Consider the following 17,351-nt stretch of genomic DNA (forward strand, 5'->3'; position numbering starts at 1 on the left):
TTGTTGCCATGAAAATATGACTATAGGTCAATTATCTTACTGTATAAATAGTGGACAGCCCAAGAGCTCTTGGAGCTCTCCTGTTGGGCAGCGGCTGCACGCCAGGATCTCCCCTTTGGTGAGGATGCTCACTGAAGGTTCTACTCCTCGAGGTTGAGGGATCCCTTGCCGCAACAGATTCTCGGTAAGTGACTAATAGCATGCTAAACTTTGAAATTTTATCTAAGTCATGTAAAGGATTAATTGTGCATATATAATCCTTTAGACATAAACCGTTGACCAAGTCTGGGACTAGGATTGGATCCAGTCACACCTAGACTCCTCTCTGAGAAGGAGTTTAGAGAGCAAGGGGGTCCTTTCTGAACCTCGTGACTCAATGGGAGGGTCTCCCTGACAGCTTGTCTGACCCTGTCCTCTGTGCAGTAAATAATAGAGTGTACCCTGACATCGAATCTTGTAAAACACTATCGCATTTACCACTGGTTTTATCACACTACTGGTTTTGTTAAATCACTGTTTCACCTTAATAAATATTTCTCTGCTTCACTCTAACTAGTGAAGTTAATCACTCCGTCCGCGACACAGTTCAGGACTCTGGGGTGTTTCACTCTAATATTCAGTTCTCAGGAAGAGGTTCAAGGAGCAAGCGAGGCTCACATACCATTACTTGAAAGAAGTGGACAGACAGAAACACACCAGCCAATCACTTCCCCCTTCTCCCCCTCTCTCTGGTGCCAATTCGACTGCCCTGAAAGCAAACGAGCTTTCTCAGCATCAGGGAGAGCTGCCCCTCTGGCAGGAGGTGATACAGCTGGAAACACACCTCCTTGGGCACTTTGCAAAAACACAGCCTCTCAGGGGGGAGATGGGAAAGACCCCCTTGGGCCTGAGAAGCCATCAGCAACACACAAGCGTGGAAGAAGGAAGGAAATCCACAAAGAAAATGCATCAAGAGAAAACTGCTGCTCAGAGGAAGGAGAAGCCAGCCTCAGTTGGCAAAAGCTTTTTTTTATTTGGGATTAGGAAGGTGGAAATGTACCATTTCACAGCACAGCTCTGAAAAAAAGAGAACAACAAAAATACTCACCAAGAATAAATACCTATCCTGCGCTGTGCCGTTCTTTGCTGAAAGTTTCTGAATGTGTCCTTCTTTAATGAGCTCATTGGCTGGGTTAACAATATCCTCTTCACCACCTAGTCGCTCATAGACTTCCAAAAGCTTGTGCATCTTTTCCTGCAAATACAAACCCATCAGCAATTTAAATTAAAAAAAATAATCATTATTCCATTTGGTCTATTACCCCCAGCATTTTTTTTTGTGGTAAGTGTAAATAAGTAGGAAAGAAAATAGTCTTTCACTTCTGCTACAACTTCTTATTTTCAAAAATTAATGAATACCTATTCCATACTCTTCCCTACACTGTACTAGTCACTCATGAGTCGAACGTGGATTGTACTGTTTTAATGACATTTTGAGATCAACCTATTTGATAGTTTTAGATATTCCTGTTCACTAGTAAGTATGTATCTTTGGAAGCAGTGGCATTGGGTCCATTAATGGCCAAGTTGTAGACTAGTACATTACCAAATTGGTTCTGTTTGAATTTATTAACTTGGCTTCCACCTCATATCTCAGACTAAGATTTCTGCTACAGTATGATTGCTTCTCAGCTTCTGAGAAGTTCTGCCTCTTGTATTGCTGCTGAGACAATGGCAGGTAGGTATCCATCAGGAAGCATGGTCACATCCCGCATTTCTAAGCTAAGTCTAAACCCTCAGCTGTGTGGGGAATGCTGCAGTCCTATGCAGGGGCCTCCATGGCAAAAAGTACCTATGAAACAGGCCAGGACAAAATGCTTTGACCAATCCTTATGGCTTGGTCAAAATTCTATATGAAGGCATTACTTTCTCCTCTTCAGCAAAGCACTGTTTCTACTTTATATTAAGTCATCCAAATATTAAAGTCCTTTTATACAGTATTCAAATGGACAGAGGTAACAGCTCACCCCCTTGCAGCTGCTGTATTAGGCACTGCAGCAGCTTTAACAAGTCAAAATAAGAAAGATGTGTAAATCTTGCTACTGAGTTATAGCATTTGGGAAGGTTTGGCTTTCAACCATAAGCTGGAGTGATGTGCTCCAAATGGCACTGTCAGCAAATGGTCAGAAAGTGAAGACAGGGATTACACCCAAAATATGCCCAAAGACATCTCTCCATCATACCTCAACCTATCTATAGATTAAGCAGGAATTTCGGCTCTTTACACACTTTGTTTACCCCCATTTGACTTGTGAAGTTTCACCACAAATATACATCATAGCAGTTCCCACCCTAATCAATTCTTCTGATCAATGATTAAAGAAATAAACAACTGAAAAAATGCAGACAAAAGCAAACTGTTAAAATAAACACCCTGCAAAACTAAATGGAAGGCAAGGAGGAGCGTGGACTAAAGTCAAGTAAGCAAATCACCTAGGCCCCAGAAGGTAGTAGAGTTTTTCCACCAAAGGGGAAGATGAGCAAGAGATCACGCCAATTAAAAAAACCCAACAAACCCAAAACCAACAAAAAAACCCAAAACCAAACAAAAACCCCACTGAACTTATCAATGTATTTTTTTAAAGGAGAGACTAAAACGCTAAAAGCAGACCCAAAACCTGAGGGACATCTGCACTTCTAGGGAAAGTCAGCTTTGGAAGCATGATTTATTTCTTCTACTACGCTGCAGCAGGAAGAAGTGGCCAACAATGAATTCAAACCTCCACTAACTTTTGGAGACTTTGCTACAGCCCTTGCTTGTCTTTCCGTTCAGCTCCGACCTGGTGCATCCCAGGGCTCTGCTGAGGCAGGCCTGCAGGACGGCAGGGCTCTCGCACTGCGCCCCACGCACCCCCACCGCCCGCTGATGGGACACACCAGTTGGGAAACTGCGAGGTCAAAGCTGAAATTCTTACTGGAATATTAATTACAGAAGAATTCAGTGCAATAAGAAGCCCTGATTAGAGGCTTCAGGTTCTTATCTGCAATAAACAGGTGGTGCAAAATTATTACAGCAGCCTTTTCAAACAGGTTTTTGCGTACTAACAGAAAAAGCAACTGGCTGGTGGCTTCATACTCCTCCCCTCTGGGGACAAACTGTGCGAAATAGTTGCTACTTGTGGAGCAGTTGTTCAAGGCCGCAAACCAGAAAAATTTCCACCAAAAATATAGCCGTATCAAGAGAACACAGTAGACTCAAATAGAAATAGATGGTTTAGAAGCTGGTTTTCACTGAGACATACTGAAAATAAACACAGACATCAGCTGGTTACTGCCCTAGAGCAGCCACAGGAAACGTGGTCTCATGGTGTCCCCGCTGGCAGGCTCTGATACGGAAGGGGACCTAAACCTTGTACCCACAAATACTCAGAGAGTGTTAAGCCTGATATGTACCATTTCAGATCTATTAGATATACAAGCTCCAGAGGCACTTGGGTGCACAAAAGGGCTAACATCTGTCACTATAAAGTCCATTTACTTTAGTGCTAATGTACTAGCTGTTCTGTATGTAGAACATGCTAATGTTCTAAATCTCCATGGTCTCAGACTGCCCAGCTTTAGAAGTATAGCTTACCAAGACACGCAGTAAATGCACACTCTGTGTGTTTAAAATGAGCCAAAATCAAACCAAAACATCCTCCAGCCTGGTGGAGTCCTGCAGGACTAAAAAATAGGGCAAAGATCTGCAAGGATACCTTATGAATGGCCCTGATTAGAATACATTCAACTTTCTTCAACGAAAAGCATATACTGAGTTTTGGGAAGACCTGCTTTTTCAAGGAGGACCACTGGGTCCTTCGGACAAGGAAAGTGAAATTTAGGGCCAACAACCCATGGTAACCGCAATAGCACTATTTATGATTAGGAGAACTCAGATGCAACTGATGCTTAAAGCATGACTCACTGTATATAAAAATTCTCCCCAGCATACTTTACTGAGCCTAATGCAATGGGGGCCATTGGTTCAACCAAGCGTTTCGGTCAGATAACAAATCCATTACACAATTTCCACTCACCATCTTTCGGATGGCTGCATTCGAATGGTTTGCTGCCGTAGATATGAGCTCCAGTGATTCTGCAAATAAAGGTAGCAACAGTTATGCATTCTCCAGATTATATCTGCTAATAGCATCATGGGGTTTGTTTTCACCTCTCTGATTCGTGCTTTTCCTGCAAAATTGCTGTTGCAAAAGCAAGGACTGTATTTTTTCCTTCCATAAACTAAAAGGAATGCTTACAAGCAGCTACATATGCAATCACTTCTGCATGTTCAGCTGGTTCATGTCCATCCAAATGTTTCATCTTTCTCTCCTAAAAGCCTAGGCAAGCCAGAGTGACAAAAAAAAAAAAATCACCTTCTAGGAATCAACCTACTAAAAGTTAACTTAAGTTTCACTTAAGTCTTCACAAGCAAGTTTTAAGACTGTTTTCCAAAAGCAGGGCTTGTGTGCTTGCAGTAACATGAACCCTGTTTTGGCCAAGATAACAAACTCCTAGAAACCAACAGGATTCTCCTTTCTTTGTGTTAATGTAGTCTAACCTGCTTTCCTGGGGAAACATCTACATTTGAGACCATTCTTATTTTCTTCCTCTGGCTATTACAAGGATGTCCTCCTGTATTTGTCCCTGGCCATGCAATGTATTCAATAAAAATATTCTTCCATTACAAAACTTCAATATTTTGTCATTGTTTATTTGCCATTGTTCATTCCTGGAGCTGACATATCAACCCTTTTCTTCTTTACTCAAAGAGCATTCAAAACCCCTTTTTGCTATGTTTGGGAATAATTTGAGTAATTCAAATCTCCATTTCTATAATAACTCTAGTTGAAAGTATCTGAACACATGAAGAAAAAACTCCAAGATTTTATTATGCTCATTAGACAGCAAGGAGTTTACACGTACTTTCAGCATCCTTTCTGTCCGGAGAATCTTCTGGAAGTTTCTTTAAGTAGTCCTTTAGGAGAAGCTCATAACGAGGAATCCTTTGCACTGGTTCAAGCATGTGATGCTGTAATGTCAAGTTTCCACACACCTCCTGTTTCTGTAATGAAGAGAAAACAAGCAGGAAAGGTTTTGTTCCTGCCTTTAGTGTTAAACAGCAATAAAAAATGATCATTCACATTCAGTCAGAGGAGTGTAAAACATCATCTCAAGTTATCATAGAATCACAGATCATCTAGGTTGGAAAAGACCCTTAAGATCATCAACGCCAACCACAAATCTAACACTACCCAGTCTGCCACTAACCCATACCCCTCAGCACCACATCCACCTGGCTTTTAAGTATCTCCAGGGATGGCGACTCCACCACTGCCCTGGGCAGCCTCTTCCAAGGCTTGACAACCCTTTTGGTGAAGAAATTGTTCCCGATATCCATCCTAAACCTCCCCTGGTGCAACTTGAGCTCGTTTCCTTTTGTCCCATCACCTGTTCCTTGGGAGCAGAGACCGACCCCCCCTGGCTACACCCTCCTTTCAGGGAGTTGTAGAGAGCAATAAGGTCTCCCCTCAGCCTCTTGTTCTCCAGACTGAACACCCCCAGCTCCCTCAGCTGCTCCCCACAAGACTTGTGCTCCAGACCCCTCACCAGCTCCATTGCCCTTCTCTGGACCCTCTCCAGCACCTCAATGTCTTTCTTGTGGTAAGGGGCACAAAACTTGAGGTAGGGCCTCCCCAGTGCCCAGTACAGGGGGACGGTCACTGCCCCAGTCCTGCTGGCTATACTCTTCCTGACACAGGCCAGGATGCTGGTGGCCTTCTTGGCCACACTGCTGGCTCATACTCAGCCACTGTCGACCAACACCCCCAGGTCCTTTTCTGCCAGGCAGCTCCAGCCACTCTGCCCCCAGCCTGGAGCATCCATGGGGTTGGTGTGACCCAAGGGCAGGACCTGGCACTTGGCCCTGTTGAACCTCAAACCATTGGCCTTGGTCCATCCATCCAGCCTGTTCAGATTCCTCTGCAGAGCCTTCCAGCGCTCCAGCAGACATCAGAGCTGAGAGGTTTCACCTTTGTCCCCTGTCTGGCATTTTCTGCAGATATGCAACCATCTTTTAGATTTTGTGTGTTTCTTCACAGGCTCAGAAAAGTTCTTCCCATTCATAGTCCTATGCAGTGTTTCCCCCCCCAGAGACTACATAAAATTAGAATATATAGGCATATATTGCTTGCTACAGCTTACTGTACAAGCAGCAGATACACTGCTGACATGCCACCTCTGAAGAAGGAGCCGCCTCAGATTTTTTTCTTCCACTTGACCAAGAAGGAGGGCAGGTTTGAGACTGGTTATGCTAAATTTGACACGATAAAAGACCAACATGCTCTGCTTGCAACAGTACTGATGGTTGTGGTGTACTAATTTTCATAGGATGCCTATGAAGCAAAGGGATATTTCTATTTAAAAGAGAGGAAGAGAAATGAGAAACAGTAAGAATAAGTACTCAATGGCTCGAAGTCCAGATGGAGAGCAGTGACAAGTGGTGTCCCTCAAGGGTCCGTGCTGGGACCAATACTGTTTAACATTTTTATCAGTGATATAGACAGAGGGATTAAAGGCACCATCAGCAAGTTTGCAGATGACACCAAGCTGTGTGGCGTTGTCGATACACCAGAGGGATGGGATGTCATCCAGAAGGACCTGGACAGGCTGGAGAGGTGGGCCCAGGTGAACCTCATGAGGTTCAACAAGAGCAAATGCAAGGTTCTGCACCTGGGCCGGAACAATCCTCGCCACCAATACAAACTGGGGGATGAGGGATTGGAAAGCATCCCTGAGGAAAGGGACTTGGGGGTGCTGGTGGAGGAGAAGCTGGACATGAGCAGGCAGTGGGCAGCTGCAGCCCAGAAGGCCAATCCCATCCTGGGCTGCATCAAAAGATGCATTGCCAGCAGGTCCAGAGAGGGGATTCTGCCACTTTACTCTGCTCTGGTGAGACCTCACCTGGAGTATTGTGTGCAGGTCTGGAGCCCTCAATATAAGAAGGACATGGACCTGATGGAGAGGGTCCAGAGGAGGGCCACAAGGATGATCAGGGGGATGGAGCACCTCTGCTACGAGGACAGGCTGAGGGAGCTGAGGTTGTTCAGCCTGAAGAAGAGGAGGCTCCAGGGAGACCTAACAGCAGCCTTCCAGTACCTGAAGGGAGCCTACAGGAAGATTGGGGAGAGCCTGTTTAGAAAGGCCTGCAGTGACAGGATGAGAGACAATTTCCCAGTAAATACAACTGGGACGGAAAGAATCAGAGATTCCAGGAAGAACTAAAAGGGACACAGAACTGCACTACTGCATATTAGCACTTGGTTTATATTCCCAAATCCACTTACTATAAGCTTCTCCATTGTCTTTTTATTCCCGCAATAGGATGAACCTTAACACTGAAGAGCAATAGGGAAGCAGGGGAGGAAGTCACTTCAAGGCTCACATCAGCTGTATTCACGTGCCAAGTGTATCCTCTCTAAAGAGTCAGCAGTGACAAAATAAACTGTTCCAAATAGGAAAAGTTTAATGCTATGCAATTTTTAAAAGTCTACAGAGTTTACACTGCAATTCAAATGACTTTACAAGAGGGAGAATAAATGTTTATTCTTTATTTCATTCATGTGACAATCCAAACCACGGAATCACAGAATGATATGGGGTTGGAAGGGACCTCTGCAGTTCATCTAGTCCAACCCCCCACACTAGATGATCTCCAGAGGTCCCTTCCAACCCCATATCATTCTGTGATATATATATTTAAATATATATGTTTATGTATATATTTATATATATTAGATAAACATAAATATTTAAATATGAGAAATATATATTTAAAAGTACTTATGTGATGGCATAAAAAGAAAGTTGACGGGAGTCCTAATAAACTCACCAGTTATCGAGTTTTGGCCCCTAGGTGGATGTGAACAAAATAGAAAGTATGTTTATCTTCAAGGTCAGCTAAAGTAAACTTGGTAAGTCACAGACATTCACTTATAAGTACCATGTGATTTTTCTTTTGTGATTTTATGCCGAGTTTAGCACAATTAATAATTGTTGATGTCTTCAGCTGTGTAACTATTCCATTAACAGCTTTGGTGGATAGTGCGTTACTGCAGGATCACAACAGATTTCAACCAATATTTTGAAAAGCCACCATGGCTTTTGGTAGCACTGAGATAGGTCAGATGAGTGCACGAAGGGTTCTGGGTTCAGTCTTTGCCTCCTGCAGCTACAGTCATCAACAGAAGCAAAAGCTGCTGTGATGTTGCTGCTAAAATAACTGACAGTGAAATACTGCCATCAGTAGGCTTCAGAGTGACATCTCCTGTAGGCAGTGCCTCTGTTTGTACTGCCTGTCAAAGCCTGCCCAAGCCACAGCAGAAACACTGCTGGGCTGGGACAGCTGCAGACCATTTTGCAGACTGACAGCTCGCACAAATCGTTTTTGTGTGTATCTCGGTGGTGAGGAGAGACAGATGAATTTTAGGGTGGGCAGATGCCTGTAGGGAAAGCAGTCACCAACTGATTTTTACTTCAGACAGCCATGTCAGCAGCCTGGCACAAGCTGATAACAGCAAAATGCCCGTGCACTTTTTTTTCAGTGATTTGCTGCACAGAACCTCAGCGAAAGCAGGGGAGGTTTGGACAGAAAAGGTTAAGAAAAGGCCACGTGGAGCAAGAGCCTGGTAGGAGAGGACCTTCCCCAGCTCCTGTTCCTCCAAGCTCCTGTCCAAGTCCTGCCGGCAGCCCTGACCTCCGCACAGGGCCCCTCCTCTCCCAGCTTGCTGGGGGATTACTTGATTCCCGACAGCTGGCCCAGCCACAATCCTCCCATTAAGGGCAGGCAGCTGCGCTGCTCCCTCCCCAGGGATGGGACCCAAGTTCCCAGCCCTGGCAGAGGATGCTTGGGAGCCTGCTGCATCCCTTCAGCTGGCCCAGAGCCCTAGGAGGAGAGAGAGGTTTTGCCAATACGCCAGCAGAGTAACACATGAAGATCCATGCTAAGCATCCTTCTGCAGAGCTGTGATCCCCATGAGCTGCGTACCGCTTTCTGGGCCTCAGAAAAATCAGACCAAGAGCACATGCTGCCAGTGATGTGCCCAAATTCAAACACACTCAGCTCAGAATAGAAATGTATTTATTAAAAAGCAATTAAAATTAGTAATGAGGAAAAGAAATCAAAGAGTTTATGGACATGTTTGTAGTCAGAATTGTCAGGCTAACAGCAAAGTTTCACTCTGCAACTTCTGATACTCCTCTTAAATATGTGAGTGGAGAAAACGCTACCTATGTGAAAAACCTGTGTCATACAGCAAAAGAGAAAAAAAGGATGGCCACGAAAATTATGTATATTTTCTATTACAGCGGTATTATCTTGTAGCTAAACACTGTGTGTCATACACCAGGAAAAAAATAAACTCACACAAACAAATTATCATCTCCAAGCGATATTTGGCCAATTAACAACTTACCTGTATGTTCTGAACAACATCTTTGAATGGAGAGGACCTCTGCATACACGTGTTCACCATGTCCATTGCCCTGTCGAAGTTCTTTACATATTCTCCATACATCTTCAGAAAAGGAGCCAGTTTCTGTAGGATATCTCCTAGCCGTGGGTTGACGTTCCTACAGGAAAGAAACAGGTAAGTACTGAGATCTGCGGAAACCAATACTGTCTTCAGAGAGAAAACAACTGTAAGACTTTCACAGTTGTCTCCCACATGCACAAACACTTACACACATATGCAGTCAACATATTTCAGGCTGTTTGTTTAAAGTAATCTACATCGTACACAGATGAAACCTTAAACATCCATCCAGATGTACAAAGGATGATATTTCTGCCCCCACCGTCACTCTCTTAAGCACAGATCAGATTCAAACCGACTATGCATCGTTAAAGAAACATCTATATATCTCTGGTGTCCAGCACAAAATCTTGTGGGGAACTTTTACTTTTTAAAAATAATCTTTTTTACCATAGCCAAACATGTCAAGAGGTTTTAATGCCAAGAGATGGCTCAGTTCAGCTAGGTAGTGCAGGAGCCAGACATACGTTTGCCAAGAGCCCCCCTCGTGCTGGGAGCAGCAGCAGCAATACATCTTTCTCTCCTCCGAGTTTACGGCCAGGCAGAGAGCCAGTCCCTTTCCCCCAAGCTTTCCCCTCCCGCCGAACTTGTAGCTTTGCAGTCTGACCACACTAGCTCCCCTTTAGCCATTTAACAAGCTTCTGCCCTCTTCTAACTCCCAAACTCTCCAGTTTTCCTCCCCTGCTATTACAGCTCTCCCTGTAAATGCAAGTCAGGTGCAAAGGTGCTGAGGCTCATTTACTCCTTCTGGTCATCGATGAACTATGTGAAGACCAGACTCAGTCAAGAGAGATGTGAACTCTGCTCTTGCCTTCATCACTTAAGGTCTTGGAAAGGTGCTGTGTCAGCACTGTCTGCACCTTCCACTGCAGGACATTCTTTGCAGCCAGTGTGTCACCTCAAATCCAGTTTCCTACCTCTGCCTTACAATTAACTTCTCTGCACTTCTGCATCATCTGCAACTTGCAACTCTTCCCAAATTTTAATTGGTACTTGACCCTTGTTACTCACTGAAAAAAACAAACATCAATTTTCTTAAAGAAACTACATATACACTATAACCAATAGTATTTATTATCTCCTTCAGCAGAAGGCCAACAAATTCTGGAGTAAAAACTTGCAACACTATGGTGCTCAACAACAGCCATCCTTGTGTAGGATGGCTTGTCATCTATCTTATCTGTCCAGATTTTCCATTGGTTTGCTGTTATAATGCTAATTTTAACATTAAATTAAATTTTATATAATCGTAATGTAATTCACCAAAGCAAATATGAAATGGATGTTCCTCATGAAGTCTCCAACATGGCACTCAAAGTCTAGACTGTGACATGACAATGCATTTTCCTTCTCTGAGAAGTAACTGTGCTTTTAAAATATGTTACAGTGGTGCCAAAATAAGCAATTTTCTTCCTTCCTAGTACTACAATTTCATAGTACTGCAATAATAGAAGAGTGGAAATACAATAAAGAAAAATACTTTGGACTGAAAAAATTCTCACAATACACTCTCGAAATTTTGAGTACTCAGGTCTATTTCTATATTCAGAAATGCTTAAGAGACTCCATCCTAATGTATTAAATCAAGTGAACTACCGCATTAAACAATTAAAAACTTTTGAATTAGACGAGGCCTTATGGTTGCAATAGTTTCTTGAAAACATATTTTTAACCTAATTGTAATGACAGGTACCTACCATTCTTGTGTAATTCTTGTTTTGAGCTCAGGAAGAAGAAATTGTCCATGGAAACAATAGATGGAAGAAATATTTGAAAATATTCCTGTTATCACTTCAGATGAAATACCTGCTTCTGACAACTTAGTGCAAAAAACCTGCATGAGACAAGACAGCACCACCACATATTTACAAAAAACAATCCTAGATACACTGGCTTTAGATTGCAATATTACAAAGCTTTAAAACAGAGCTACAATTTTTGACTTCTGTTTGTCACTCCTTGGGGTCTTTCCGGAGGTTCACAAAACGTAAGCCCAAACAGGGTTAGATTTATGGCTATGGGCCATAGATGTAAATTAGAAAAATCTGAGGGGTAAATTAAAAAGATTGAAACTACTGAGGAGATGAGATATCTTGTATTTGGGAGTACAAGTTGCACAAAACAAGCAGTCCCTGACTCTTATTTACGTGAAGCAAAATAAACCATGTTTCTCTGTGGGAAAAATTACACTGTACCAAACAAAAGGGAAAGACACTCCCAAGATTTCCAAGGTCCTGAAACAGTCTCTACTCATCCAAAGCAAACAATGGAAAGTCTTCCATAGAGGTTCTAGAGTGGAGGGTAGAGGGCTCTGCAAATTACAGCTTCTAACAAGTTTTCTAACAAGGTGACAAATTTCTTTTTTTTCCTCATTTTTAAAAACCTTTCATTAGCAATTCATCCTTCTTTTTCTTTCTTTCCTGCACATTCATGTATTTTTTATTTTGAGATAATTATAGAAATGCCTGAACTGTGTAGATGTTTATGTGGAATAAAGTTCAGAGTCATCACACCAGTTTTACTTTACCCCACGTGTAAACATTATGGACACCAATTATGAAACACTGTCGTTTAAAAAAAAAAAGAAATAATTTTCTGTAAGCATGAGGCTGACCCACATGGCCTGATTTCAGTAAAACTCAAATCTCTTGCACATTACAGAGAAATCACGGTTTTCATCATTTCTCAGTGCCTTCAGCAATCCCTGTAGTTTCCTCTCCACATACGCCCAGGGAAGAATCGAATGCTGATGGTGTCTGTAACTTTGCCATTCCTCTTTCTGACATCCTAATCCTCAGTGGAGGGAACCTGCTTACCTCTGGGGCCCCTGGCAGCAAAGTCCATCTCATAGAATCATACGGGGTTGGAAGTGACCTCTGGAGATCATCATCCAACCCCCTCACCGGAGTGGGTCTACCTACAGCAGGTTGCACAGGATCTTGTCCAGTCGATTTTTGAATGTCTCCAGAGAAGGAGACTCCACCACCTCCCTGGGCAGCCTCTTCCAGGGCTCTGCCACCCTCACAGTAAAGAAGTTCCTCCTCATGTTTAGGTGAAACTTCTCATATTCCAGTTTGTGCCCATTTCCTCTTGTCCTGTCCCTGGGCACCACTGAGAAAAGATCGGCCCCGTCCTCCTGACTCCCACCCTTTAAGTATTTATAGGCATTGATCAGATCCCCCCTCAGCCTTCTCCACACTACAAAGACCCAAGTCCCTCAGCCTCTCTTCATAAGGGAGATGCTCCAGGCCCTTAATCATCTTTGTAGCCTCTGCTGTCCCCTCTCCAGCAGTTCCCTGCCCTTCTTGAACTGAGGGGCCCAGAACTGGACCCAGTGCTCCAGATGGGGCCTCCCCAAGGCAGAGCAGAGGGGCAGGATGACCTCTCTCAACCTGCTGGCCATGCTCTTCTTGATGCCCCCCAGGATGCCATTGGCCTTCTTGGCCACCAGGGCCCATTGCTGGCTCATGGTCTTCCTGTTGTCCCCAAGACCTCCCAGGTCTTTCTCCTCAGAGCTGCTCTCCAGCAGGTCAGCCCCAACCTGTCCTGGTGCAGGGGGTTATTTCTCCCCAGGTGCAGTACCCTACACTTGCTCGTGTTAAATTTCATTAGATTTCTCTTGGCCCAGCTCTCCAGTATCTCCCACCCATAAATGGTGTTTTCACACAATCGGGCTATAGGTTAGGGGATAAACAGGAGACACTGTTGCTGCTCACAGAAAAGAAAGCAGAGTTTATTTAAAACCGAATTACCTGGTCCAGCAGATGGAGTCTTCTAACATATGCTTCTTCTGTATGGAGCAGTTCATTTGCAATGTTGAATAGCTTTTGGGGCTCTGTACACTGAAAAGAAAGTCACAGGTAACAGTCCATCTGCTCCTACAAACCCAAGTTTCATCAACTGTTCTTTTTTCCATTTTCTCAGTGGGCTAAATTCCCTGCCAGCAGAGAAGCCTGAAGTGAAGGAGGTTAACACATTTCAGAATCTGCTCCACATCCCTCACCAAAGGATCAGTTTGCTCCAGAGACACTTATAAAGCTATTTGCTGAAAGAGCAATGAGTAATGCAATCAATGGCTAGTCAGGACATCACTTTAGTTCATTATGTTTTTCTACAAAGAACCAGAAACATCCTCCAAATCTAGAAATATGTCTAGTCTATTTGGTAACTAAGGCGTTAGACTGTAAATCAACTGTTCTCCTTTTTGGATTCAGTGTGACTAAAAGACTAAAAAGAAAACCAGACCTATTTGGCCACAGACTCCTCCCCCTGGCCCGTGCAGCGTTACTCTCTACGGCATATTCCTACCATTTTTGTGCAGCTTTAAACACTGGCCAATTCCCTGGAAATAATTTTGAGCAATGTAACTCAGGTCATTCAGTGAAGTCTTTCATTAAGCTCATTTAAAAAAAATAATATGATAAAGGACTAATTAAAAAATTTGAATGCACTTATGAAGTGCATTCAAAACGTGAACTTCATTCACAGTTTAGCCAAAAGTGACACAGACTCTTCGCTCTCTTAGTGCTTAAAAATACTTGAATTATTAGAATACAGGCTTTAGCTTTCTGATGAGCTCTAGATACCTTTTTAAGGGTCTAGACTTTAAACGTCACGCTTACATATAACCAAACCAAAACTAGGGTCCAGAACTGAGGGCTGGCTCTTTTGTGTTCGGGAACACCAACAGCCAAAAGGGGCAGCAAAGACGATCAAATGTAGGGAAAATTTACTGAGCTCAATCTGGAATAATGAGACAACTGCAATGAAGACAAGAGATTTGTACAAATGATGACCAGAACAGAGAGCATCATCTGGGTGCAATTTTTCCCTATTTCTTCTGTGGGAAAACTGAAGAGCACCAAATAAAATAGCTATGGTGCTGCTTCAAGACCAAGAGCCACATCCTCAAGCAACATGTCACTGCAGAGGGTAAACTTTCATGGAGGTTCACAAAAGGACCGGACAAATCCATGGAGTAAAAGTCCAGCTGAATTCTATTAAACACAGAGGGCTGTTTCCAGTTCAGGAAGCACCTGGGCCCCCCACCAGCAACAGGGATTTCTATCCCAAATGTCTGTCTCTGTGCACTTGCTAGCATTTGTGGCAGGCATTTCTAGACGTAATCCTGCTGCCCACCATCAGATTGTTAGAAAAGGTCAATTAAATGCTCTCTTTAAGCTTTTTCAATATGACCTCATCTTGTTTCCAAACAAAGCTGACAAGAAAAATTTAAATAAACCCTCCCCACATTTAGGCAAACTGCAATACAACTGAAAGACTTCACAGACTTCTGAGCTAGAAATTCAAAGAATTCAAACAAACCAGACCCAATGTTATCCTACATGAAATGAGGTACCGCTTAGCATGAAGCACCCACAGTTTCATGATGTAAGTATTAATTGAAGGAAGTTGAATAGCTTTTCTGGATTTGAAACAGCATCCATCTTCCTTTAAAGCAATCCCTCTTTTTCTAGGCACAAACCTAGAGATGGGCAACCATGCCACGAATAGAGCTTTGACACGTCCTCTGCCTACCTGCTACTCAAATTATTTCAAGCAAATTCAAATACTCTTTTAAGCTGTTCTAACATGCTATACAACATCCTGCTTCATTCATTCACGTGATATATAGTAATATTTAGGGAGAAAGGAAGAAAGAAAGAAATCACAGCATAACAAAGTTTTGAACTTGTTACAAGCGAATGAAAGATACTACAGCTTGTGATGAAATTCATTCCTGGCCATTTGAGTTCCAGTAACTGTGAGCGTCTTTAACTCTGAAAGAATTTATTTGCCAGTTTTGCTGGGCACAGAAGGGAGCCTGAGTGAAAGGCACTGACGCAATCAGGCTGGCATCCCAGCCGCCGAGAGTATCCTTTGATTTGTTTGAATTCAGAATTTGAAAAATAATTATTTCCAACCAGATACATTTGTTCTCAGAAGTAAATCTTTACATAGCACAGGCACTTTTTAACCTTCTGACCTTCACCATCTGCAACTCAGTTTATATTTCCAAAAAACTTGCTGACATCTGTTTAAATACCAAACAACGGCTGAACAGACTCTCAGCTTGAGCTCAGTTTTAAAGAGCAGCTCTATCTCCAGTTGCTGCCTCTGCTAGTGGCAGAGGCATGTTTTTCGAACTAATTTGCAACACATTTGCCTTTCAATGGGCATAATGTTTTAAATGAAACAGTAGATTAATTAAATGTGAGGCAGTCCCATTCTTCTAACCTTATTTTTGTGCCACGGCAGGACAGCTTTAACAAAGCCTGAGCTGTAATTCATTTCACCATGAAGGAGGTATTTCATGGTCTGTGTTTCTAAAGGCAAAGTAAAACAAATTTGCAAATTCAAATGTGGACTATATTCCTCATGTAATGGTCTTGTTTAAACCTCTAAGTCATACCAGAGATGTATATTTAACTTTACTAATGAGGCCCTGGAAAAACAACATGCCGTTTATGAGGTACATAAATGACACAGAAATGTAGAATATTTGCAGTCTTCCACCCTGTGCAGATTTCAGGCTGTTCTACTCTCGTAAATGCTTTTCCCTCCTGCTTTACCCAAAACACTTGCCGAGTGACGGCTCGGCAGGGCCACGGCCCAGGAGGACTGTCCTCCCCAGCCGCACCATACAGCCGGGCATCTGCCGCAGGGTGTTGTGGCAACAGTTTAACTGGTGGGTGACGAGAAGGAAGGGAAAAGGGAAGCGGTAGGTGCTGACTTCATGACGCAGGAAACTCACGCCAGTGCTCGAAGCAGCAGTCACAAGATGCTCTTTAACTGCTTTGGGGAAAGGTTAAAAAATTCATCTCCAGCTGTAACTGTCCGTAAAACGTATTAAAGACAAGGGAAAACGCCAGCCTGAGAACAAACAGAACCAGCTTCTCACAAAGGTCAGATCCGTGTCTGTGGGGGGAATACGTTCGCCCTGAAATAGCCCAGTCCCAGGGACGAACTGGTGACTGGCACATGCTGAGCTGATTTGGGCAAGTAGGTGCCCACAAGCACATCAGTGCTTCCTGCAAACCCACTCACCGAGCACACCTGGGCCACGGATTCAGGGTGCAAAGACTGACCTCTCTGCCCTGGTCTTTGAGCACCAGGAAAAGCAAATTTCAAATGAAAATTTAAAGTAAAAAACAAAGGCCTGATATGAGAAAACTTGGGCAGTGCCCTGCAGTAGCCATTTTTCATACAACTGGTTGTGCACAACTATATTCAGTTGGCATCTCTATCACACGAGGCTTTCGGTGAATCTTGCAAGAAAGCTGCTGTGTACAGCTTCAGTTAATATCATATAAACTTATGCTTAAAACCCCCACCAGTCACCCCTACAGAGAATGCGGGAAGTCCCAGAAAGATTACAGACAAATTCCTACTCAAACATGCTGAAAACAATATGGAAAAGTTATCCTATGCTTGGTTGTCTTCTTTGTTGTATTGAGATCTCATTTTCCTTAGGGTATTAAAAAAAAAAAAAAAAGATGATGATAACTTATCTCATTTTTCTTAACCAGCATTACGACTAAACCATTGACCTATGCACATTTTTTTCAGAATGTACATGGAGATAATCTTACCCAAAGGTCTGACTTGCAGGACTGCAGGCCAAATTTTCCAACACAAACTGTACAATGAAATCAGAAGAGAAATTCCAGCTACATGCAGGCAGAATGGAAGTCTGCGTCAGTGACTGTATAAGGCCCGTGTGGGACTTCATTATTCCTA

The 17,351-nt window shown here is 43.1% G+C and overlaps 1 protein-coding gene across 3 annotated transcripts in view; it reads right to left on the reverse strand.

The window, feature by feature from the left end:
- The window catches only part of FGD3 (FYVE, RhoGEF and PH domain containing 3), an 83,142-nt gene that overhangs the window by 24,144 nt on the left and 41,647 nt on the right, over nt 1-17,351 (reverse strand). For all 3 annotated transcript variants that reach the window (XR_001413089.1, XM_014951550.1, XM_014951551.1), the window contains exons 5-10: nt 13,364-13,453; nt 11,309-11,445; nt 9,492-9,648; nt 4,945-5,083; nt 4,056-4,114; nt 1,088-1,234 (exon numbers count right to left, since the gene is read on the reverse strand). Coding sequence is in view for 2 of the 3 variants with exons in the window: in XM_014951550.1 (XP_014807036.1) it covers nt 1,088-1,234; nt 4,056-4,114; nt 4,945-5,083; nt 9,492-9,648; nt 11,309-11,445; nt 13,364-13,453 (729 nt within the window). In the remaining variant the exon portion in view is untranslated. The remainder of the gene's footprint in view (nt 1-1,087; nt 1,235-4,055; nt 4,115-4,944; nt 5,084-9,491; nt 9,649-11,308; nt 11,446-13,363; nt 13,454-17,351) is intronic.

Source organism: Calidris pugnax, unplaced genomic scaffold, assembly GCF_001431845.1.
Source record: "Calidris pugnax isolate Ruff unplaced genomic scaffold, ASM143184v1 scaffold203, whole genome shotgun sequence".
Lineage (NCBI taxonomy): Eukaryota > Metazoa > Chordata > Aves > Charadriiformes > Scolopacidae > Calidris > Calidris pugnax.